This window comes from Giraffa tippelskirchi, chromosome 3 (genome assembly GCF_054371585.1).
Source record: "Giraffa tippelskirchi isolate mGirTip1 chromosome 3, T2T-mGirTip1v1.2.pri, whole genome shotgun sequence".
In the NCBI taxonomy this organism is placed as follows: Eukaryota; Metazoa; Chordata; class Mammalia; order Artiodactyla; family Giraffidae; genus Giraffa; species Giraffa tippelskirchi.
The window spans coordinates 176,422,775-176,447,459 of record NC_137277.1 but is presented as its reverse complement, the minus strand read 5'-3'; the positions used below and the strand labels follow the sequence as shown (position 1 = coordinate 176,447,459).

Here is a 24,685-nt window from a genome sequence, read left to right as displayed (position 1 = left end):
ACCCCACATTTTACAGTCACTTACATTAAATCTACATTTATTTTTTGTTCTAAAATGTGCTTTTTCTCTTTAATATCGGCCCAGGACCTCCACCTCCCCTTAAGAAAAAAAACCAATGAACACCACCACACACACACATACACACACACCACCCTCCAACCAGGTGAAAATCCCCGGCGATTAGTCTATAACAAATATTGACACGAGGGGGAAAAAAGGCATGTTGAAATGTATTAGAATCAGAACCTGTACAAAAAAAAAAAAAAATTAAAATATAACCTGAAACTGTTCAAGTTCAGAAAGGCTACTAGTCAAGTCCTTTTCTCTTGCCAGGAGAATGCCACCATCAGAGGGCTCTGGGTCACCAGCCAGGGAGGGTGGGAAGAAAGAAACAGAAGCAGCAACAAATCCTTCACCAGAGGGGCCGCAACACACCATCCCCACCACAGATGCAGCCGGGAGGAATTAAAGATCTTGGGAGAGCGAATGTTGGCAGACAGCCCGCGTGGGCAGCCGGGGCCTTCACACCAAAGGCCAGTCTGAGTAGTCAAAAGGCAGCAGGGAGCGAAGCCAGCAGAGAACACCAAGCCGGAAGAGACTTCTGCCACCCAGCAGACCCATGGCAACCCACCACTGGTGCTCAGATACCAGGGGTAAAGACAGCCCAGTGCTCCCAACTAACGAGAGACTGGAACTGGGCGTTAAGAGGCTGAAAACCCACAGGTTTAGTAAACACAGCCCAGCGTCGGCATCCCTCCATGGCCTGATCGGAGCTGCCAACAAGGGGTAAGGCAGGAGAGGGAAAACGAAGCATTTTGATACCTGGCTACTAGAGAGCGCCCACACCTCTGCGGGTACTGTGTACAAGGGGCTAGAGAAGGAAGGGCCCCCTCACTCAGAGAGCACCCATCCCTGTAGGCCAGTTAAAGCTGCTTCCAGCTTATGAGCAGCCTGACAAAATGACACGAAGCAAAAGGAAAACTGGGAGGGAGACAAGCCCTTAGACAGAGACGAGAACCTCCTGGAGGGAAGCTGGGCAGTGTCGGCCCTGTTGGGATGGCATCCGTGGAGCCCCTGAGTCTGAAGGGAGCAACTGGGGACAGGGGCGGTGGGTTGGGGGGGAGGGACTTAACGGTTCTTCTGGAACAGTACCAACGAGGGTGGAGGCGCTGGTGAGGGGACGGGCAGGTCTGGAACTCACGGAAGGTGGAGAGGGGAGGAAGCAGGCCCTCGGTGTCCCCTCCCCACCTGACCCAGGCCTGGTGAGTGCCAGCTGCCCCAGCCGGCCCTAGTGGCGGCTGGAGACCAGACCTTTCACTTTGGACATCTTCTTAGTGGGCTGCCTCTGCTCGGAGTGAGGGGGACACTCTCGTTCAGCCAACTGCTGTTCCATCTCCTGAGCCGAGGAGGACGCGGTAGCTTTGAGGGTCTTCTTAATGTTGGTAACCTGGAGGGAGACAGAGAATTGGGGTGCTCAGCTCGTACGTGCCAGAAACTCACAAGTTGCTCCTGCAACAGCGGGGGCCACTCAGCGAAGAACCCAGAGCCCTCTGCAAGAAGACCTGAGATTATCTTCAGAAACCCACACAAGGAGAGAATGAGCAGGGACTACTCACGGAAGATATGTGGAAATGAGTCAAGCAGAAAAGCGGAACAAATGATGCTTTCTTGGTTGAAAATGGGAAACAAGCTAAGTGGTAGTGGACCATTTGGCAAAAAGGTACAACAGAGCAGGTGAAAGAAAGCACTGGCTAAAATGCCCACAGAAAAAGAAAGGGTGACACAAGATGCTATACTCAGCTGACCACTGTTCAGGTATGAGACCTGGGTTCAATTCCTGGGTTGGGAAGATCCCCTGGAGAAGGGAATGGCAACCCATTCCAGTATTCTTGCCTCGAGAATTCCATGGACAGAGGAGCCTGGTGTGCTGTATTCCATGGGGTCACAAAGAACACGACTAGCAACTAATACTTTCTTTCTTGAATAAGCAACTAGAAGGTAAACTTCAGCCAACTAAGTGACCAATGACAAAAAAATGTAGTCAAAGAAAAATGCAATCACAGTACTGTTTTCAGCAGACCTTTAACAGATATTTAAGCACCTCCTGAACATATCCTATACAGTAACATGGATGTACTGATCTACGATGAATGTTCTACCATTTTTAAATTAGTTTCTAGCTTGCTTTTCACTTATGTATGGTGCTTCAATGAACAGCCTTTGCATACTTTTGTCAATACCCGTGGAGCTTTCCAGATCAAAGGGTTTACACATTTCACTTTAGTAACTACTGCTATACTGCCTTCTGAAACATGACTGTACCAACTTGTCCTACAAACTGTGTGCTCCTATGCCCATATTTATACACATTTCCCAACGCCAGTTCTAAAGGATCATTCATACCTTTGCCCTTCAGCTAGCTGAGAATAATAATAAAGGGAAGAAAAACAGAAGACGAAATATCAACTTTCCCCCCCAATCATTAGAAGGAAGAAAGAGAAGAAGGCTGGTGCAGAGAAAGGTGTATGCTTGTTGGTAAGAAAGTAAGCAGCTTCCCCTATTTGGTGGCTTCCGTGTTCTCTGGGAAGAAGCCCTGGTTTCTTACAGAACAAGGGAGCTATCAGTGTCAGTACTTCTGGAGTACTGACAGAGTATCAGGAGCTTGAGTAAGAGACATTCCGAATGCAGAGAGGAAAGCAACATAAAAATTGGGTTCCTGGAGGAAAGCTGTCATCTGCGGAACGGGCCTAGACTAGACTGCAGGTCATTTTTGGTTTTTTTGTTGTTCTGAGATGTAGGAACAGCCACGCCTCAAAACTGCTGTCTCCTCAGTCATCTCAATGACATTTCTAAGAGGAGCATCAACAGAGGACTGTGGATGGGGACAGTGGACACAGAGGGCCACCGAATCCAAAGCTGGGTGCATCCAGTGTCTGCCAGGCCAAGACATGCCATCTCAGGACCCCGGGCATCCCACCTTCCCATGCTCACTGCTGCTCTGTTATCTCCTGCTCAGGAGAGTTACTTGGTGAGGTAGTGAGCGAAGAATTTGAGGCAAGTGGACAGCCTGCCACTCTGTCTCTTAGAAAAGAGCTAGTTTGCTTTTTGCTTTACTTCAAGGCATATTTTGATGGCCGTGGAGAAGAGATTAAGAAATGTGACTTCTCAGTTATCACTGCTTTATAAAACAACACTCCAAGGCTTGTCCAGTTTGATATGTTTTCTAAGCATTCAAGTGCCTATTTACCTCTTTAGTTTCTTAATAGAAACCATCTCCCAATAAGCTGATATTTTTGGTGCTCAGTGACACTGGCATGCCACATGAGGAAATGAGACCTACCTCAAGGACCAATCTGGCTTGTTCTCCATTTCCGACACACCACTCAAGACCTTGTACCATCCTTCCCTTCACAACACGAGCCGTCCATTCGAGCCACGCCAAGTCCTCAGTCACACATGCGGGAGCAGTCATCATCTCCCTCTGCCTGGCTGCCTGTCCTGCACACCCTGTGATTCCAGCCTAGGCAAGCCTCCTCCTTCACCAGCCCCCTCTGACCCCACCTCTTCCACAAACCCGCCCTGATCACTCGCCCACAATGACCTGTCTCCCCTCAATTACACTGCCTGACAGCGCCTCTCACTGTCAGATGGTGGCCTCCTATATGCTGTGTCTCCTCTGTGTTTCAGGGGTTCATGTCTAGCTTCCTACGGTAAGACTACATGCTGACAAAGCTGATCCCTCCAGTCAGGTAAACACGACACAGGTGAAAAGAGGGCTTCCTGAAGAAATGAGGCCCATTATTCTCACAAGGCCTCAGCTGGAAGGGGTGGGGGGGTGGGGAGTCATGAGATGGCTCAGTGGGTCGTTACGCATATACCGTGCTCAATCAGTTTGACTGTTGGCATTTAAAACACACAGAACTCACGAAGGAGACTGCTGAGCCAGTAACAGACTCTCAGAGTTGAAGGGGAATTGAGTCAACCAGCTTTTTGTAATAACTCCCCAGGTCTAACAATAGACACCTACTTCTAGAACCCAAGAGTGGCCACTCAGGCAGGTCCGCCAATTAAGCCTGTCTTAGCTCCACGGGACAATCCTGAGAAGTCTAACTCTGCCTTCACAGAGCCGCCCTTGAACAATGATTGATATTACACAGGCTGGTCTTATTTGGCCTCAATGTCATGCTGCCTTCTAATTTTCTTCCTTGAGCAGTCTGGCTTGCAGTCCAGCGCCATCCCATTACCCCAGATGACCTAGAGTTTGTCAAGTTCCTCAGATCATAAGCACTAGGAATTTTCACGTGGGACTGCACCTGCTAACACAATCACAGCCTAGTTCTACCAGACACTTTAGATATTCAGGTGAAAGGAGAATCGAGACAGCTCTAGCGCAGAAGAACACCTTTGAGCTGTGGGGCCGAGCAAAGGCAGACAACAGAAGTAGAGCGCAGAGTGGGGAAAGGGCCACACAGAAAAAGGAGAACAGGGAGACGGAAAGAAGTCTCTCAGGAGGCACAGGGAAGCACACGCTAACAGCCAACGGGCTCAAGGTCTGTCACTAACTCAGCTTCTGGAGGATTGTCCATATTAAAAAAGAAAAGAGCGTACTTTGTCCAGTTATGCTCTATTACCTACCTGACTGGAAAATGGCCTATTTTGTAAATGCAGCAAGAGCTATATATTGACGTTCCACAGAACATCAGATTTATAAGCACATTTAAATATGAAGAAGAATACATTCCAAAATCAAATATAAGTGATGAGGTACTTTGTGGAGGTGACCATTACCTCCCTCCAGAGCATTTGCTCGGAGATGACAAACAGTTCATGACGTCACTGCTCTATATCCTGCAGGTATGCTGGCACTGTGACTAATTAGTTCATGTTATTTCTGTGAAAGACTGAAAGAAGAGAATATTCTTAGGCAGTTTGTACGGGATTGACTTCATTAAGAGGGAAAGTTCTTAAAGCTAATAGTCACCAGAAGTTTGCTGTTAGAAGATGAGGGAAAAAACATCAAGTTTTCCCCTCTGAGAACACCAATCTAACTTAAGGACAAATAAAGATCAATTTAGTTGAGAAGATGACTAAAAAAGTTAAGAGTAACAGAAGCATAAATACAAGCAGAATAGAACATAATTACAACTTGGTAGCAGATCTGTTTCAAGTCAACAAACACTTAGTGAGCACCTTCCTTTCTGTGCCTTCAGCCAGGGGACAATCAGCACCCTACATGTAGTAGCCAGATCACACATTTAGAAAAACTGACAAGGCTCTGGGCTTTGACTACACTCCCACTCTTCTCATAGTTGACTGTTCTAGATTTCCTAGACGAGTATCAAATTAGTGAAAAGTGAAAGTGTTAGTTGCTCAGTCATGTCCAACACTTTGCAACCCCATGGACGGCAGCCCACCAGGCTCTTCTGTCCATGGGATTCTCCAGGCAAGAATACTGGAGTGGGTAGCCATTCCCTTCTCCAGGGGATCTTCTTGGCCCAGGGATTAAACCCAGGTCTCCTGCATTACAGGCAGATTCTTTATTGTCGGAGCTACCAGGAAAGACCAAATTAGAAGACTGCTCTAACTGGTAGTGAAGGTGACCTTGGTTGTTGTTGTCGCTGTTCAATTGCTAAGTTGTGTCTGATTCTTTGTGATCCCATGGGCTGCAGCACACCAGGCTTCCCTGTCCTCTTTAGTTGGCTCAAATTTCTTTTCCTTGCACTTAAGCAAACCCTTACTGCCATCTGGTGGCAGCATCAGGCCCTGCCAGCCGGAGTAGCTGTGTTTTCCAGCAGCGGACTGCTGACAGCAAGTTCACGCATGCTGGCTCTCTCGTTTAATAACCATAATTTAAGGAGTCCACACTGCTGTCTAAGTACTGGTTGGGCTTCAACATTAGGCAGTCAGTGCCTTCTTTCATCAGATGCCATTTATTATGGAAATAAACTGGAGCCATTCAAAGTTCTACAACTAGTATCATTCATTTTGGCAAACCACCACAATCAAGCCCACCACCTGCCACACAATTAGCAGCAGTCCAACCACCCCGGTTCAATTGCTGAGTCAGGAAGATCTGAGGGAGAAGGGATAGTCTACCCACTCCAGTATTCTCTTGTGGCTCAGCTGGTAAAGAATATGCCTGAAATGCGGGAGACCTGGGTTCAATCCCTGGGTTGGGAAGATCCCCTGGAGAAGGGAAAGGCTACCCACTCCAGTATCCTGGCCTGGAGAATTCCATGGACTGTCTAGTCCGTGGGGTCGCAAAGAGTCAGACATGCCTGAACAACTTTCACTTCACTTCAACCACAATGGGGCAGCTGGCAGTGATCAGGCTCCTTCTGGGCGACCAACCAGGTTAAAGAGCTTTTTAGGGGATCCCGGGTCAGGTGGGTGTTTTGCCTCCAAATCTCCTTGTTTCCAGGGTCTGATTTACAGGGAAGCATCAGTGAAGAGGAGAGAGAGGTTAGCCTTTCCTACTTCACTCAGACATCAATCCCAGGTCAGAGAAGAGACTACAATCTTCAACAGGGGGATTACAGAGTTTGTTGGAGAAGCAGCAGGCTTACTTTCCTAATTGTATTTGTCTTTGATTAATGCTAAATTAAATATAGATCACACTTCTGCAAGAAGTAGGGTTAAAAATTTACAACAGGTGAAACATTCCCAGAGTGGGTGGGTCTACGTAGTATACATGGGTATATGTGTACACAAAATAAATTCTCTCTAGTTCGTGAAAAGCAGACTTCAGAGTTCACTGATACTTACGGGATGTGCCTGAAATATACCACAATCATTTGAGCACTTACTATGCATAAGGCATGGGGCAAAGAGCTGGTCTTACAAAGATCAGGTTTTAATTTAAATAAGACACAGGTTTTATTTTCAAGGAATACATACAACACAGTAGGGGAAATCTTTAAATTTCACAAACCCCCCCTTTGAAAGGCACAACCACTTATTTCTCATGTTTCTTATCTCTAACTCTGGGTTCCAGTCTGCCATACTCTAGGACACTTGACTTTTAAAATACATCAAGTATCATTAATGCCACAAGCTCCATCGTACCAGAAAAGAACTTTCAGTGCTAAAATTCTGATCTTCAGGGCTCCAAACAAATTGGGAAATGACTCCCACGGGTGTCCAGGCCACAGGCTCACAAATGCCCATTCACTGCAGGGCTGGAGCCTGCATCTTCCCAGAGGCTAAAAGTGTCCTAAACAACCAGGTGTCTAATACCACAATCACACACTTTTACCTTCCCTTGCGTTTCATTCACCAAATTTTTTCCCTTTCTTCCTTGTTCAGGATAAAACATATGACACATTTTCAAAGGTTACAACAAACACGCACAGATTAGAGAAGAATAAAACAAACACGGAGCCCCCACCACACAGCTGAGGAGCAGAGCAGCATTGGGCCTGGAGGCCAGGTGCTTCCGCCCAGCCTAGTAACCATCAACCTTCCATCCACCCTTAAGGCCATCCCCAAACTCATTTCTTGTGCTCTGCAGCTGCAAAGTGTATGTGAACTAAGAATTACAACCTTCTGGTCTCCAAGCCCACTCACCCTCTGGCGACTGGGTATCAGAAAGGAGACGGAGAGCACCAAGCCCAGGGATGGGTCCCACTGTCCTCTACCTGAGCACCTCGCCCAGGGCCCGCTCGTGAGCGCTTCATCTATGCCAAGATTCATGAGACAAGGAACAAACAGGGATACCTGGGAGTGGGGACAGACACTCCCTGCCTTACCTCGGCCTCTACCTGCTGCTGAGTTCGGCTGTGGTTCTCCTTGTACTGGTTGGCTCTCAGAACTTGCTGCTCGATGCCCAGCAGGACTGCCTCGCAGCCATCACACCTACATAGGAGAGAACCAGCCCTGAGCTGCAGAGAAGCCTGGGAGTCCACCAGTCTCCCAAATCTCCCTCCCCAACTCCGTAGTCACTTGCTGGAACATTCTGTCTGCCGGGGCTCCTGCCCCTTCACTCCTGCCAAAGGACAGGTTGTTACTAAATCCATAAGACATGGCATATGAAAACAAATACAGAGGATATGGAGCGGTTTCCTAAGAGTTTATTTTTGACCACAGCATGCTAAATGCAGGATCTTAGTTCCCCAATGAGGGATCAAACCCGTGCCCCCAGCAGTGGGAGCACAGAGAGTCCCTGGGGTGGTTTCTTAGAATACAGCTTCAATTTCCAACCTCTGTATCCTACGGGAAAGTGGCACAGACCATGCAATTAAAGGAATTAGGAGAGACTGCACAGGTGGCAATGTTTAATCAGTTTTCTCAACAGAAAAAATTATTTTCTAAAAGCATCCGATTTTGAAGATTGCCCTTTTTCTCAGAAGTGTGTTACTTCCTGGTTGCCACTCACCTCCTCATTATTTCATTTTCCCACTTTTTATTTTGAAAATTTTTAAATTAAAAAAAAAAAGTTGAAGGTATAGTACAGTAAATACCCACCTCCCCTCCACTTCAGAGTCAGCAATTGTGAACATTCTGCCATATCTATGGTACCACTCAATGTAACAGCTTTGTTTCAAATCTAATTCCAATGCCTAAAAACAAGGGGTAAGAATTTGTACTTGTAGACACCCTGGGATGAGAGCTAGGAGAGCCCTGAATGCAAATACGTTGACGCCAGATGCTGGAGGTGAAAACTGTCAGTCATCTCAAAGACAGAAACAGACAGCCAACTTCAGCAGGACTAGACACCGAAAGCTTCTCTTCCAGACCATGTTCATGTTAGGGGTATTTTCTAAGTTTTTTCCCATCTATTCTGACTTAACAGTTTTACAATCTTTTGAAAGCTCCTGCTTGTGTCACATGTTGTAAAGGGAAGGTGTCTGGAGTCACACCTAGGACGGAACCTGGGGTAAAGTGTGGGCAGCAAAAGCCTGGGGGTCTGACAGGAGCTGCAGTGAGGGAAGCTCAGAGGGCTTTGGACCTCTGGAAGGTCAAAGCCGGGCTGTACATCCCTGGATACACACCTCTTGTGGCTAAGCCGGAGAGTAAGTCTGTTTAAAGACAATTTTCACCCCCACTCCCACCCCTCACACAAAGTCTACCTGCCCTGCTTCATGATCTCGAACATGCCATGAGCCCACCTGCAACTGTACTCTCATCCTGGCCCTCCTTCACAACTCGGTTTTTAGTAACTCTAACAAATTCTTATAGAACGTGCAACAGCTCTCACAAGCATCCAATTCCATTAAAAGAGTATGTTCAAATGTCCCACTCCTTTTTATATACCAGAACACGGTTATCAAATATTCTATACCTGAGTCTGTGTCCCAATTTAGAATAACCCATTCCTTGTCTTCAACATCCCTCACAGTGTTTTACAAACGCTAGCCCAATGTTACTGATGCTGAATATGGTTCTCTTTTCCACAAAATCTTACTGACATGAATTCCCCAGCTTGGTCGAAGGCTGAGGATGAGTCTGCAAAGCAACAGGATCAGTGTCAGGCTTAAGAGACTCCACCTGCCAACCCTGGGCATTTCACAGCCTGCTGCTAAATAGCTCCCAGTTGCACAGGACAAGAACTATTTTACAACTATGGGCACTAGGCAGCCTGAAGTGATTCTTGCTGTCACACAGCTATAGTCACAAATGCAGCTTGACACTCTGCTTGCTGTCCCAAGGTCTCAGCACCCAGGCAGCCCCCGCTGATACCTGAAGACCACATTTCCCCAAACAGAAGCACAAAGGCTAGGCTAGATATCACCTTCCTAAAGTCGGGGGGGGGGGGGGGGTGGCGGCGGCAGGGGGCAGTTGGCTTCCTTGGTGGCTCAGCAGTAAAGAATCCACCTGCAGTGCAGGAGATGTGGGTTCGATCCCTGGGTCGGGAAAATCCCCTAAAGAAGGAAATGGAAACCCACTCTAGGATTCTCAACTGGGAAATCCCATGGACAGAGGAGCCTGGCAGGCTACAGCCCTTGGGGTCACAAAAGAGTCAGACACAACTTAGCGACTAAACAACAACAAAGATGGGGGAGCCTCCTTCTCTGAGCCTCACCATTCATGCAAGGTCTTGACAATATTATTGATATCTTTCTTTCGGATGTCACGGCCAATGCAGAAATCCACTTCCAGCAGCTGGTTTCGCTGGTCCAGCTTGCCCTGGATTATGTCAGTGTAGACCGCCTCGATGATAAGGTCCTCCAGTTCCCGGAGGTTCCGCATCTCCAGGTCCTTCAGCAGCACGGAGTAGGGGATACACTGTAGAGAAGGTATGTGTCATACTTACAAAACCACTGGTAAACATTCAAGAAAATTCAGATTATTACCCAGATAGCCAACGTCTGCCTCAGGGCTTTGCTAAGTGCGGTCCAGTGGTAATTATTAACATCTACGGTGTGGTGAGATCTGAGCTTCCCTGCTGGCTCAGCTGGTGAAGAATCTGCCTGCAATGCAGGAGATCTGGGTTCCAACCCTGGGTTGGGAAGATCCCCTAAAGAGGGGAAAGGCTACCCACTCCAGTAATTCTGGTCTAGAGAATTCCATGGACTGTATAGTCCATGGGGTCACAAAGAGTCGGACACGACCGAGCGACTTTCACTCACGGCAACAAGAGATGGATAAAAGATCTGTGAGACCTGTGGGATCCAAACCAGACCCACAGTATCTAGGAATGCATTCTCCTCCATCCTCTGCCTCGTGGACGTTGCTCACCTTTCAGCTGAGAAGAGAGAGATACTCAGTATCTGGCACTCTGCTGCCTTCTGGAAGCTTGCAGAATTTGTGTAACATGCCAGTTCATCAAAAAACTCCAAGCAAACAAAAAAAAAACCTCCAAACAATCTCAGACACCAGAGAGACAAAGTGGCTGCCTGCCCAGCAGAGCACAAATTTTAAAAACTTACAGGCTAACACACCCACCTACAGGTGGCCACTGGGTACTGCCGGCTCAGAGGCCATCCTGAAATTTACATTTGCTTTCTTAGTCTTTTACCCAACAAAGTCAACTCCCCAATAGTAGTCCTGTAATGGGCTGTACCAAAATTCTGCATGACACCAAGGCAACTGGATATTTCAATACCCAGTTTTCTGCAAATCCTCTAACACATCACTATTAGCTTGAAAATTAACAGAGCAATCAAATTTGCAGAAACAGACAGGAGGAAGATGTATGCAGAGAATATGACAAACCTACCTGAGGGGTGTTCTATGGCTAAAGGTCTGAAATCCAGAGTTCGTACATGGGCTTACAATGACCGGTTGCAAAAATGAGGTAAAGAGTCACTACTATTCCTTGCTATACTTGAGAAGTCCGTGATCAGGACAAAAGGAAAAAAAAGTTCAGGTCCTCATTTCCTAACAAAATAGGCCTCCCACCTGTAATGCCCAACTGAGAATCAGAAATCTGTGATTAGACCAGATAAAATAATATTAAAGAAGTAAAAACAACAATCCAAGAACAAATATACATCTTTCTGGCTCAATCACAGAGGAAAAATGCAAAAAGCAAACTTTTTCAAAGGCACAGCTTCACGAAAACTTAAGACATTTAGGTTAGGATTGAGCAGAGAACCAAAAACCAACTATAAATTGACTGAACCTGGATCTTCTTTGTCAATGGCTATGAGCAGATGGTTGCATGTCATCTAACCTAAGTGGGGCAAAGAACTCAGAGATATAGTAGAGTGGTATTTTACAGAAGGTTAGGGTCAGAAGTTAGCATATAAGGCAAAAATTCCAATTAGTATATTCAACCTTGAAAACCCCAGAGGAAGGCAGCCTATTAAAAAATCGACCTCTCAGTAAGTCCAACATACAAGTTATTCCTCCAGCAGGGGAACAGTTCACTGTGCATTGAGCAACAGCTGAAGTGGTTAACTTGCCTTGAGATGCCTTGCTGTTTGAAAAATCTGTATCTTGAAACAGCAGTCTCCTTTAAGCATAGCAAATGCTCGAGCATGTGGGGTACCACAGCATGCCAGAACTGAGACTTGCTGATTCACATCACTCCTGGGCATACTATTCCTAAATGGAATCGTGAGTAATTATCTACACTATTTTAACTGCTATCTTATTCTCTTTTGTCCTTTGCCAGGCAAATTTTATCCATTTATGATGCAACTCTACCGTGTGCAGCTGGGAGTTTCCACACTGATGCCAACGAGACACCTGCCTCGAGGTGAGGAAGAAGACAGGAAAGGGCTGGGGCCGTACCTTCATCCTCGACGCCAAGCTCACGATGGTAAGGTGTTTCAGCTTGTTCTGCTGAGCTGTGCTCAGTTGTGGCAGGCTCTCCTTGTTGGCTGCTCAGTCCCACCCACCACAAAAATCAAGACACAAAACAAAATTAGGATTTCTTCATGGAATAAGCACACAAAACTCCCCACATCAAATCTACTACTGAATCACTGTCATGACTCTGCACTTACTCATGAGGCAAATGTTCCATAAGCGCCTCCTGTCTTCAAAAACCATGTGCTTCCAAAGAAGAAAAAACTGAAGAAAACTGAAAAACACCTAAGAAGCTGGGTCTCCTAAGAAGCCAGGCATGACTGCACAAAATGGTATGACAATTATCTTGATGAAATACTATTTTCAATGTCTTCCCTAAGTATCTGTTATGTGCAATGCACTGTCTTAAGTGATTCAAGGGGAACAAGATGGGCCTTATCAGGGCTGCTGCACTCCACAACTCCAGGAGCACCAACCACCACCGAGAGGTGGGCAACTCAATGGCCCTGGACTCGTCCTCAGTTGTCATTTGACATTTCAACAGCTACAAATGCAAGAGAACTACCAGAGAAAGGTACAAGTTACCAGAAGATGACAAGAGGGTGAGAAGAAGAAAGGGAAAAAGAGAGCGCACCAGTGAGTGCAATCACACTGGGGAGGTAGGAGAGAAAAAGAAAAAAAGGTGGAGCTTCAGATGACTGTGGAAGGACAGGCACAATGTGAGCAATGACAATAATGAAAACAGCAGCGATCGATGGCAGCAGCCAAGGGAACACAGACGGCAAGCTGTATGTAGTGCAAGGGCACACACAGACCCACACATACATCCACAACCAGGGGGTCCTCACAACAACCCCACAAACCAGATTCCAAATGTCTTCGGTTCCTTATCCAGAATTCTAGATTCCAACTGGTGGATCCAAACTGCTTTTTTTTCCCCTTGAGCACCGTGCTGAAATTCACATGGTGGCAATTCCTGACCTAAACTGAGTTAGGCTTTTTAATCCCATTTGTTGTGAACAGTCATTTGTTTTGCTGCAAAACTTGAATGTGTTTGACTACTGGTTTTGCCCACATCTCTCAAGCGTGTTACATAAAAAAGTATATGCATCATATAACTTTTTAAAATCCCCAAAATTCTAAATGATGAAACATCCAGCCCAAGAAGTGCAGATAAAGGATTGTGGACCTTTTTATTACTCCCCTTTGACAGATGAGGGGACTGAGGTACAGAAGATCACTTAATTTGCCAAAGGACACACAACTGGTGGAAGTGGAGACAGAGTATAAAAGCCAAGAATCCTGGTTCCAGAGTCTGTAAAATGCTGCTCTTTAGTGAGGATGGAAACAAAGGATTCACTCACTGGAACAAAGTAAAGGTCAGAAAAAACTGGCAAGTGGCAAACTGTCCAGTGTGATGGCAGCACAGAGTAAGTAGAAGTGACCAGGGAGAAAGAAAGTGAGAGAAAAAGAGAAGTCAGGGATAACACAGTGAAGATCTTGAGTCATACCACTAAAATAAACTGCCAGGTCTATCTCATACCACTAAAATAAACTAGGAAAGCCAGACAAAAATGGCTCGAGTGGAATGTAAGTTAGTGTTTGAACATGCATGTACCTCATCTGTGACAGTTACAATGACTATGCTGTACAATAACTTACAATGACTCAAACGATCTAGAAAAGAGAACGGGTAAGCAGATTATGGAGTATTAGATTATGGAATATTAAAAATGACTATAAAGATGGAAAAATGGATAAATGCCTATGAAATAAGTGAATAAAGCAAGATATAAAATTGTACACATATTCTAATTATACCTACAGAAATCATAAGCACAAGGGAGGAAAAGTCCAGCACCATAAAACTAACCGTGGCCCTGGGTGGTACAACTACAGATGATTTTTTTCCCTATTTTCCAAACCTTCTTCAATATGGTGATGGTATTTAAATAATATTTAATGCTTAAATACTTTACAAATGGGTATTCTGACATTTCACAACACTCCAAGTGCTCTACCAACATCAGTCCTCAAGAACCTCATCTAAAAAAACCAAGGGCTGTATTTATGGATGAACATAAACATAGTTCCCTTTAACCCACTGGGAAATAAAAGGAGGGAACCAAAGTCCTTATGGGAGGTCACCTACAAAGCACAGTGAGATGAGAAACAGCCAGGTAAGTGCCCACCCCATTATATCCCAGACCACAATGAGCCTCGGGAAGACAACACATCCAGGCAGAGTAACGTAATGAAGAGAAGTCTGTGGAGGATCTTAACCAACTCACCTATGTAATCTGGGTATGTTCCATAGGCAAACAGGTTCAGCAACTGCAAATAAGCAGCATTTGCTCCTTCTGCAAGCTGAGCAGGAAAAAAAGAAAACAGTTCACAGATCGAGCTGTCCACCCATCACTGCAGCATTTGAGCAGAGGGCAGGTGATCACGGGCCACAGTTCTGTACTGTTTTATTGCTTGGTCCCTGAGATCCCTCCCAACTCTGATTCTTTGGGAAAAAATAAATAAGGTTATTAAGGGCCCATATTTAAATTTTCTCTCTCGGGAATACACACTTTACACCCTACCCAGCTTGCCCAAGGAACTACTTTTGTCACACAGATGCGCATACACGCACACAAAGCAATAAACACTGGGAGCAGGTGGAATTTTCTCAGCGTTCCCCACCACTGAAACAAAGACTGGAGCAGCTTTGTCGACATCCCAGCTTGGAGGGTACAGTACAAGTCACTCTTAATCCAGACTGAAAAAAGTACAGGGGTGGCTCCAAGTTTCAGGACTACAAGTGGACTGTGAATGCCGGAGATTAGCAAAGCCTAAGATTCGACAGTACAGCCCAGCTGGGACAGGAAACCAGGCTATCAGTCAGCCCCAAACAAAACTGTTCACTAAAATTACCTACTCCCCACTAATACTAACGGCAAAGAGCCACCTGCGGAAGAACAAGGAAAGCGGCCCTGCCCTGCTGGGAGCTGCTCTGCTCTGCTCTGCTGCCAGTCACCGTAACTGTGAGCTTTCCCTACTCGCAAAGATGCCCTGTTACTCTCCCAATTTACCAAACTCAGGAAAGTCCACCCAGGAACCAAGTGGCATTCTGTGGACACCGATAATACCACCATTCAACTTTAAAAGGTTCCAAAAACTACATCTGTAATTTCTGACCACTGAAAGGCAACTAGCTTATTCCCAGCTCACATATGGAAAGAAAACCAACTGTGGGAAGATAAAGGTGTTCTGCTGAGCACACCAATGAGAACTCTGGCATCCTAATACCCTGGTCTACCTTCTCAGGTTATCGAGAATCTCCTGAGGTCCTGAATCAGAAGTGGATAAGACCATCAAATCTAGCCCCCAATTTTCACACAGACAATTTCAAAACTAGCCATAAAAGACTATTTTCTCTAGGGCAGACACTCCAAAATTTCTCCCACTGGCCTAAATCAGTAACATCTTTCTGACTTTAATTTTCATCCATCTCCTCTTACGCAAACTTCCATAAAAAACAACTACTTGTTTATATTCATTCAGGTTTTTCACAAACCTGAAGAAACAAATTACTTCTGGCTATCTCTTCTTTTGAAAGATGATGACCTATCAAGCCACAAAAAGACATGGCGGAAATTTAAATGCAATATCACTGAGTGAAAGAAGCCAATCTGAAAAGGCTACATGTGTATGTTTCCAACTATATGACATTCTGGGAAAAGTAAAAACATCGCTGGTTGTCAGGGATTAGAGGGGAGGAAGGGAAGAAGAGGCAGAAGAGAATCTTGGGGGCAGTGAAATGCTCTCCCTGATACTGTAATGGTGGATACATGTCATCGAACACTTCTCTAAATCCGTAAGGGCTTCCCAGGTGGCGCCGTGGTAAAGAATCCACCTGCCAATGGAGGGGACACAAGAGACATGGGTTCAACCCCTGGGTCAGAAAGATCCCCTGGAGGAGGGCATGACAACCCACTCCAGTATTCTTGCCTGGGAAATCCCATGGACAGAGAAGCCTGATGGGCTACAGTCCATGGGGTCTCAAAGAGTCAGACACAACTGAGCACACACACACACACACACAAAACCCATAGACTGTACAACACCAAGTGTGAACCCTAATGGAAACTATGGTCTTTGGGTGATAATCATGCATCAGTGACATTCCACACTGGTGGGGGATATTGGCAATGGGGTAGGCTATGTATGCATGAGAGCAGGGGGTATATTAGAACTCTCTGTACCTTCCTCTCAACTTTGCTGTGAATCTAAAACTGATCGAAAACAATTAAGTCTTAAAAAAAAAAAAAGAACTCAAATTTTCTTAAATTTTCCTCACAGGATTCCTTTTCTATCTCTGGTAATTAAATTTTTACTGAAAGTCTACCGTGTGTCAGGGTACATAAGAAGCTCTAAGAAAACAACAGTGGGCAGAATAGACCTTACTCTCACAGAGCTTACAGTCTAGCAAGTCAGTCTGATGTTAAATGAAAATTTACAATTTAAAAAAAAGTGGGTCTTTCTGTTTTCAACTGTTGCAGGGACAGGAACTGATGCCACACCCATACATCTGCAAGGGATGATCCAGGGGAACTGCTCGAGCTTCCTAACCAAGAGGAATGAGCACATGTATTACAACAGCAAGTCCAGTAACCTGAAGACCCAACTCCTTTTGCTACAACGGGCTGACTCACAGCAGGGCTATAGGCATGAAGCCAGCAGCCAATGGTAAAGGTGTTTGTCCTACTGTCATGAACTGAAGAACTGGCCAGCAAAAGTCAGTCACCCCATTTATGTGGACCACCATTGACAAGAAAGCCCAGGCAACCCTAAGTAGCATCATGGCACATGATCCTCAAGAACAGGGACCACCCAGACCTGCACATGGCAGCCTTCAGCAGAGCAGGCGCAACCCTGGGCAACCAGGAAGAAGCTCTGACAGTGTAGAGGAAGCCAGCCTTCCCCACCAAGAGCTCCTGGTGTAATAAAGTATGTAATACAAAAAAGTATGTAATAAAGATGTCACCAGACTTTTTAATCAATCAACATAAAAGCATCAATCAATAAATATGAAAATATCCTAGGTGGGAAGCAGAGGTGGAAAAGTACGGGATCCTTTACAGCTCTGTTCCACCTGGTTATTCTTCTCATTTTTAAGGTACAACAACCAAGAGTGATACCCAAGGTTTTAATAACCACTACCAAACAAACAAGCAAACAAAGCTAAAAGGACTACTTCCCAGCTTTTCATGTCATATTGTTTTTACACATCTTCAGCACTACACTGCCCTTTTCACAGAAATAATATATTCTTGATCCATGCCTATCTCATGCTCAATAACAAACACTTCCTGCTATGTATGTGCCTGACCAATCTTCACTGTTTATATTTACACTGGAGGCTTTTTGTCCCTAAGAACGACTGGAACTACCAGTAACATCATTCATGCTGATACTCTACTTTTCTAATTTATCAGGCTCAGCTGGATTTTTCCCCTATCTTTCAAATTACTACCACTTCCCTGGTGACTCAGAAAGTAAAGAATCTGCCTGCAGTGCTGGAGACCTGGGTTCGATCCCTGGGTCAGGAAGATCCCTTAGCGAAGGGAATGGCAACCCACTCTAGTATTCTTGCCTGGAGAATTCCATGGACAGAGGAGCCTAGCAGGCTACAGTCCACGGGGTCACAAAAAGTCGGACATGACTGAGCAACTAACACTACCACTAATCTCAATTTACCTCAAATTCAGATGAAAATACTGACCCGAAGGAGCCCAGAATTTCATCCCCACTCCCTTCCCCTGCCTCACCAATTCCCATCCCTCGCTCAAAAACAGCACCTCACAGGTCCACAATGCTTCAGCACCAATAATCCTTGGAAGCCTGGAGAATCTCAGGAAGGTTTAAAACAAAGATAGAGAAACTGTCTGAAAACTGCCCTTACCTCCTGCACATTGGCCAGCTCCAGCAGTTCTCCAAAGACATATACTCCAGGAGCCTCCAAAACTTGGCTTATGAGAGCAGTGAGGGCTGAACCACTGGTACCTTTGGCTAGTAAGATAAACTGTTCCAGGAGGTTACTTGAGGGCTTCTGTTCACCTGCCATTCTCTGGCCTTGAGATCTGTCCAAAAGAAAAGCGTTTCAGTCATTCTTCCTCCTCCTTTGCAAAATCTATGCTTATTTCATGTTGGATCAGACATCAGAATACTTTAGTTTTGCAGTATTCAAAAAAAAAAAAGCTCCTGAGTCCAGATCTCACATTGTGACATGGTAGGGTCTAACCTGGAGTTACAGGGATTTGGTCCTTATTCTGAGATTTGAAACATTTAATGAAAGCCACTTCATTCTATCTGACCCTTCCCCAAAGGCAGCACCTTTGAAGCCTTGAAACCTAACCAGGACCTGAAGAAACACACAGGAGTATCTCAGCAGCTGTCTTATATTCACCTAATTTTTAGACTCTGGTTAAGAAGCAGAGAATCTTGTCAAAACACAGAGGCATCAGATGTAAGCAAAAGCAATCAGTTATAGTTTCCATTGTGTCATTAGAATCCCACCTACAACCAGATACAGATAAGGAAAAATAAAAGGCAGACAAGAAAGACAATGCATTTAATCAACAAAATCACTGACTGAATAGAAAAGGGGAGAGGGGAATCATCTTGAAAGATAAAGAGCAACATATACAAACTAAGAAAATACATGCACACATGCTGTTTAAGTCCATGTGGAAAATCCCTTTATTTGGCCTCCTAGTGATATGTGACATTTCACCAAATACAACTTCAGAATTTGTAGAAAAGCTCCAGAAAACAATAAAAAGATTTGCGGAAACAATGAAGATACAGTATAGCCAGCCTGAAGACATTAGCACAGGAGAGTCCCTCAATTGTAAAACCTACTGACTACAGGCTGAGTGTATGTGAACACACACACTGCATATCTACTCTACAGGAGTTCTACATAAGAAAAGATTACTTCTCTAAGAATGATATATCCTGGTCAGAGCGACAAAATGAAGACGTATAGTATAGGGAAGAAGAGAACAAATCGAAAAAGGATAGCTTGGTGCAAGGGAAACTTAAGTTTTTCTTTGGAGGCAGGCAACAAGAGCGGCAGTCCTTTCGTAGTATTACAGGGATAAGTATGTCGTTTCAACAGGGTTACCTAAGAAGGTCTTGTTGGAAACAGAACAAAATGAAGTGCTAGGGAATAAAGGTTGCTGAGGGGAGGGGAAACTGAGGGAGAAGAGGAGAGGATATGAGGGAGATGTCGGGGGAAGGTGATGTGTTCGGAAAGGAAAAAACAAAAACCTCCCTTCCAAGTGGAGATGTGTGAAGACACTGAATGATAGGGGATGGAAAAAGGATAAAAACATGGACAGAACTTCGGTCCCTCAAAAAAAATCTCAGCCTAAAAAGCAAAGCCCGTGGGGGCAAAGAGATAATAAGGAGGCGCTGATAACCGCTTTCTTCTGGAGTGGGAGGGCCCAAGGAGGCGGCTAGGAACTCAGGGGAGAATTCCCGTCCTGCGGGGGGCGCGATTCTGATGGACAGCAGAAGGGCAAAGCCACAGCCTTTGCGGGTAGGGAAGCGAGAGCACGCGCCGTGCGGACCCTGACGGTCGCGGGCTGGGGTGGGCTTTAGGGCGGGCGGGGTGTACCGCGCAGGGCCGTGGGTGCAGGGTGAGGAGCGGAGGGGCGCGCTCCGGGGCGGGGGCGGGGCGGTGTGGCCGCGGGCTTTTCCCACGGCTGGCGCTAGGCCTGACGGCCCAGCCGCGCCTAGCCCGCCGGGCACCACCCTCTCGCCGGCCCCTACCTGTCCTCGGCCGCCTCTCTGTCCTCTCGGTCGCTGGCTTGGCCTCCCGGCGCCTGCCCGCAGGTTGTCAAGCGTCCATGATCGGCCCGGCGTCCGACGCTTTTCTGCCTCCGCCGACCCGTTGCCCTTGCGGCTCCGCCGGAAGCCTCCTGCCGCTGCACTCGAGTTCCGCCCACACTAGGTTCCCCCGCCGCGTTCGCAGCCTCGGAGCTCCAGTGAGGCCTTCACCAGAGAAAGGGGGTCCGAGCCGGCTGGGGTGGGGATCCTGAGGAGAGGAATGCAGCCTAGGCAGGACTGGGGGCCCAAACCATCGCCATCAGCAGCTTTGGGCCCTAAATCCATTCTCCCTGCCGAACTTTACCCCTCAGAAGTTCCGAACTGTGGCTACCCATGGGGTACAGGGCATTTTTGCATATGCCAGGTGCTGTATGCTGTACACCATCTCGTCGAATTCTTATAACACCTCCACGCCTGTAATATTATTCCCATTTTTTCAGATCCAAAAGCCAGTGTGTCAAAGTCTGCTTTGAAACCCAAGCTCTCTGAAGCCAAAGACCATGTTCTTCGCCTCTCTTCAAAAAAAATGTTTTAAAATAAGTCAAAGACGGGTTGAACCAACCATGCTTCTGTGACCAAAATGATATTTGTGGCATTGCATCTGGTATTTACCAACTCCCCTGGAAGATGGCTAGGAATGCCACGCAACTGAACACCTACGCTGGCTCCTTTAACGTGTACACCAGACTAAGGAGTATAGCCAAGGCTTTCCTGACTGTGCCCTGGGGAGAGGTGATTCAAGGCAGCCTTCTGGAGGAAATGAGGCTTGAGTTGATCCTGGAAGAACAAGCAAGCAAATCAGAAAGAGGACAAGCCATGTAAAAGAGTTTTTCTTTTATTTCAGAGGCACTGAGGCGCTATTGAAGGTTTTTAAGCTGTGGAGAGGTCTGAATAATTGCCATTTTGGACAATAGCTGCTATAGGAATGGTCTGGATATGGAGAAAACTAGAGGCTGGGAAACCCTTGAGGTGACTGATGGATTCCGGTTAAGAGACTGTGAGATCTTGAACAAAGGTGGCAGCAGTTGGGCTTGAAATAGAAAGGTCATTGTTGGAGACGTTTAGATCATAGAATCTATCAGCCCTGGCAACCAGTTGAATGCAGGGATAGAGAAGGGAGATATCACCCAGAATTCTGGCTGGGGAGGCCAGAGCTGTCTGGAGGTGGTGGGAAGTGAACAGGGCTGAGGAGGAGAAGGGACAAATTTGGTGTTGGAAGGAGGACTAATAAGTCCTGTTTAAGTTCATAAATATTCCGGCTGTGCCTCTGCTTCCTCCAGAATAATGTTCATATTCGAAGGCTCAGGATGCCTCCCCCACCCCATCCAGCCTTGTCTCACTGCGCACCCCCCCATTAGAGCTCAAACTCCATGCCATCCCGACCCAACAGGACTCAGATCTTCCCTGACACCAGGACCTAGGCTCAGACTTGCTCTCTCTTCCTTTGTGCAATGCTCTTCCCTCGTATTTGTCTGCTAAAATTCCACCAACTATGTAGGCAAAGAGTTACAGAATTCAAAAAGCAGTAATCGTGAAAAGGAAACACTGAACTATGGCCCTTCATTAAAATTAAGAATTGCTCTTTCTCAAAAGACACCAGCACAAGACTAAAGGGACAAGCCACAGACTTGGAAAAGCTATTTGTAAGGCGTGTATCAGACAAGGAACTCCATATCTAGACCATATAAAGAACTACAAATCAACAAGAAGATAATCAGACCAATTAAAAAAGTGGGCAAGAGACCTGAACAAGCACTTCACAAAAGAGGATAGCAAATAGTCAACAAGCATATGACAAGGGATCAACACCAAAGACAATGTAAATAAAAATATAATGGGATACCACTTTTAGTCAAAATGGCTAGGATTTTTAAAAACTGACACCATTCTCTATTGCGAAGGATAAGAGTCAGCCAGAACTCTCTTATGTTGCTGTTTACGGTGAAAATTGGTACAAATATTTTGGAAAACTGGCAATATCTACTATTGCTGATCACACACCCTCCACACAAGCCAGCAACCTCTCTCCTAGAAATAAGTGCACGAGTCCACAAAAAGAACCATTTAAGAATGTTCACTGCAGCTTTGTCAATAAAAGCCAAAAAATTGGTAAATGAAAACCTAAATGTCCAAGAACCTTAGAGAAGATAAATAGTGCTAGATACCTACAATGGAATACTACTTAGCAATTAAAAAAATAAAAATAAAAAACTTAGCTACTGCTACATATAGCATAGATGAATCTCACAAAAATAATGAACAAAAAAAGCCAGACTCATATTGTACATAGTGTATGATTACATAGGAATCCAAGGGACTTCCCTGGTAGTCCAGTGGTTAAGAATCCACCCTCCAGTGCAGGGGACATAAGTTCAATCCTTGGTCTGGGAACTAAGATCCCACAAGCCATGGAGAAATAGGGCCCGTGCACCACAACTATTGAGCCTGCCAGCCCTAGAGCCCATGTTCTACAACAAGAGAAACCACCACGATGAGAAGCCAGGGCACTGCAACTAGAAAGTAGCCTCCACTCACCTAAACTAGAGAAAGCCAGCGTGCAGCAACACAGACCCAGCTCAGCCAAAAATAAAGAAATAATAAATAAATGAAATTCAAGAACAGGCAAAACTGATCTATGGTAATAGAAGTCAGAAGAGTGATTATCAGGACGGAAGGATGACTGGGAAGGGGCAAAGGGGTGCTGGAAACATTCTCTATCTGGATTTAGGGGTTCATGACAAAAGTGTATACATAGGCAAAAATTGTGCTCTTGCTGTATGTGTTCTATTTCATTAACAAAAACAATTTACAGATAAAAATTTTACCATAGGAAAAAATCCTACCCCTGCTGCCACCGCCATCAAGTTTTGCCAACTGAATATATCTTTCCACTGGGGCCTCTGTAGCATTCTAATGTCCTTTCTTTTGTACCATTCCTAACAGTTCATCTTGAATTTCAGTGGAATCTCTTTATTTCCCTAACTAGATGGTTATCTTTCTGGTGGCAGTGACCATGTCTTTAACCTTCTGCCAACAAAGTCTGGCAAATAACAGAAACTGAAAAAGGTGTTTGTTGAATTACATGGAAGGAAAAATTGGGTGGGTGCCCAGATGGGCAAAAGGGGTAAAGGAAGAGGAAGGAAGCCCTAGAAAAAGAGTAGCAGATTTCTAAAGAAACTTTAGCTTAAACTACAGTATTTATCTAGGTTCTGAAATCATATTAAAGCTTTACCATCTGAGCCACCAGGGAAGCCCTTGAGTAACATAGAACAAACCAAAACACCAAGTGTTACCTAGACTGAGGATAAACAAACACTGCACTCCTTCACTTGCAGGAAAGTCACCAAATAAATGTTCACCTAATATCCACTGAAGAAAAACACACAACCTAAAAATTGCAAGTTATGTTTTATACAGGGACCTTACTGAGGACTATAGCCCAGGAGACAGCCTCATATAGCCCTGAGGAACTGCTCCAAAGAAGTAAGGGAGGAGCCAGGATATATAGCAGTTTTTCCTGAAAAGAGAGCTTGTAGTTGAACATCAAAAGATTACTGCCAATCAACAAGAAACAGACAACTCAAATGAATGATTTCTGTGGTTTTCTATACAAGGGAAGATGCAAGTGTCTGGGCTCATTGAAGTCATTCCTTACATATGCATCTTAATTATCTAGGGCAAGTTCCTATTTTTTTTCCATCCTGAATTCCCCTCTGGGCCCATCTTCAGCAGTGGCTTCAGTGGCTGATGGCTTGATGGTGGGCAACGTTTGTTGTTGTTTACTGAACGTCAGGCAACATTTTTTTGTCCACAGTAACCTCTGGGTGTTTCAACCTCGATAGGAAAACTTCACCAAGGAGAGTAAGATCGCATAGCCATGTTGCTAAAAATATCACTACCCTAGTGTAGTGCAAAAAGCCCAGACTGCAGGAGTCTTAGAGCTGAATTCTAACTTCCCCAACAATCTCTCTGCCTCTCTGGGCCTCAGTTTCTTCATACGTAAAATAACAGAGAGGTTGCATTAGCAAATCCTCTGAATTCTGAGTGTACTGATAGTCTGAGTACACAATCTTTACCTCTCTTGGTCCACCGCAGGAGCACACCAGAAATCCCTGCGAAATACCTAACCGGCTCCCCAGGCAAACAAACAAGTACGACTTGAAGGAATCATTCTGTTACATTCTCTTTCATGATTTAATCAGTGTTTGTGTTTGTTGTTTCAGCCTTACCATGATTTGCAGGAGATTTCTGGGTTCCATGTAAATAGAAGTTACCTGTCTGTGGGCTGTCATCTTTTGAGGCTGAAGAGGATCTTCCCACCTGGTTTCAACCCCTGGGATTCAAAAACCACCAAGCCTACAAGCAGATTTATGGATTTGCGCACACTGCGCGGCACACTGGAATCGAAGTTAGAGGAACTGAGTGCAGGGAATGCTGGGATTTGTAGTCCCTGGGCTTTCTATTGCGTGCTGGGATCTGTGGTCCCCCCCCCCGGGCACCCTCTGGAATGCTGGGAAGTGTAGTCTCCACCACATCGCACAAGACAACCTGCTGTCCTCTCAAAGCCCTACTATACCCAGCCGCAGGAGAGTCTCTGCAAATCTGAAGC

General features: G+C 45.6%; 1 protein-coding gene across 3 annotated transcripts; it reads right to left on the bottom strand.

The window, feature by feature from the left end:
* Positions 1-210: 210 nt before the first annotated feature.
* COPS7B (COP9 signalosome subunit 7B) lies at positions 211-24,493 on the bottom strand. 3 transcript variants are annotated; one of them, XM_081585650.1, is made up of 7 exons: positions 20,020-20,114; positions 18,146-18,323; positions 14,487-14,562; positions 12,178-12,266; positions 10,022-10,224; positions 7,749-7,854; positions 211-1,447 (listed from the first exon to the last, which is right to left on the bottom strand). In XM_081585650.1, exons 2-7 carry the CDS (start codon positions 18,305-18,307, stop codon positions 1,289-1,291), a joined length of 795 nt encoding a protein of 264 aa, XP_081441776.1. In that variant the 5' UTR covers positions 18,308-18,323; positions 20,020-20,114; the 3' UTR covers positions 211-1,288. The 3 variants fall into 3 exon arrangements, with proteins under 3 accessions (XP_081441776.1, XP_081441778.1, XP_081441779.1); XM_081585652.1 differs by lacking the exons at positions 18,146-18,323; positions 20,020-20,114 and adding an exon at positions 24,306-24,493; XM_081585653.1 differs by lacking the exons at positions 12,178-12,266; positions 14,487-14,562.
* Positions 24,494-24,685: the final 192 nt, after the last annotated feature.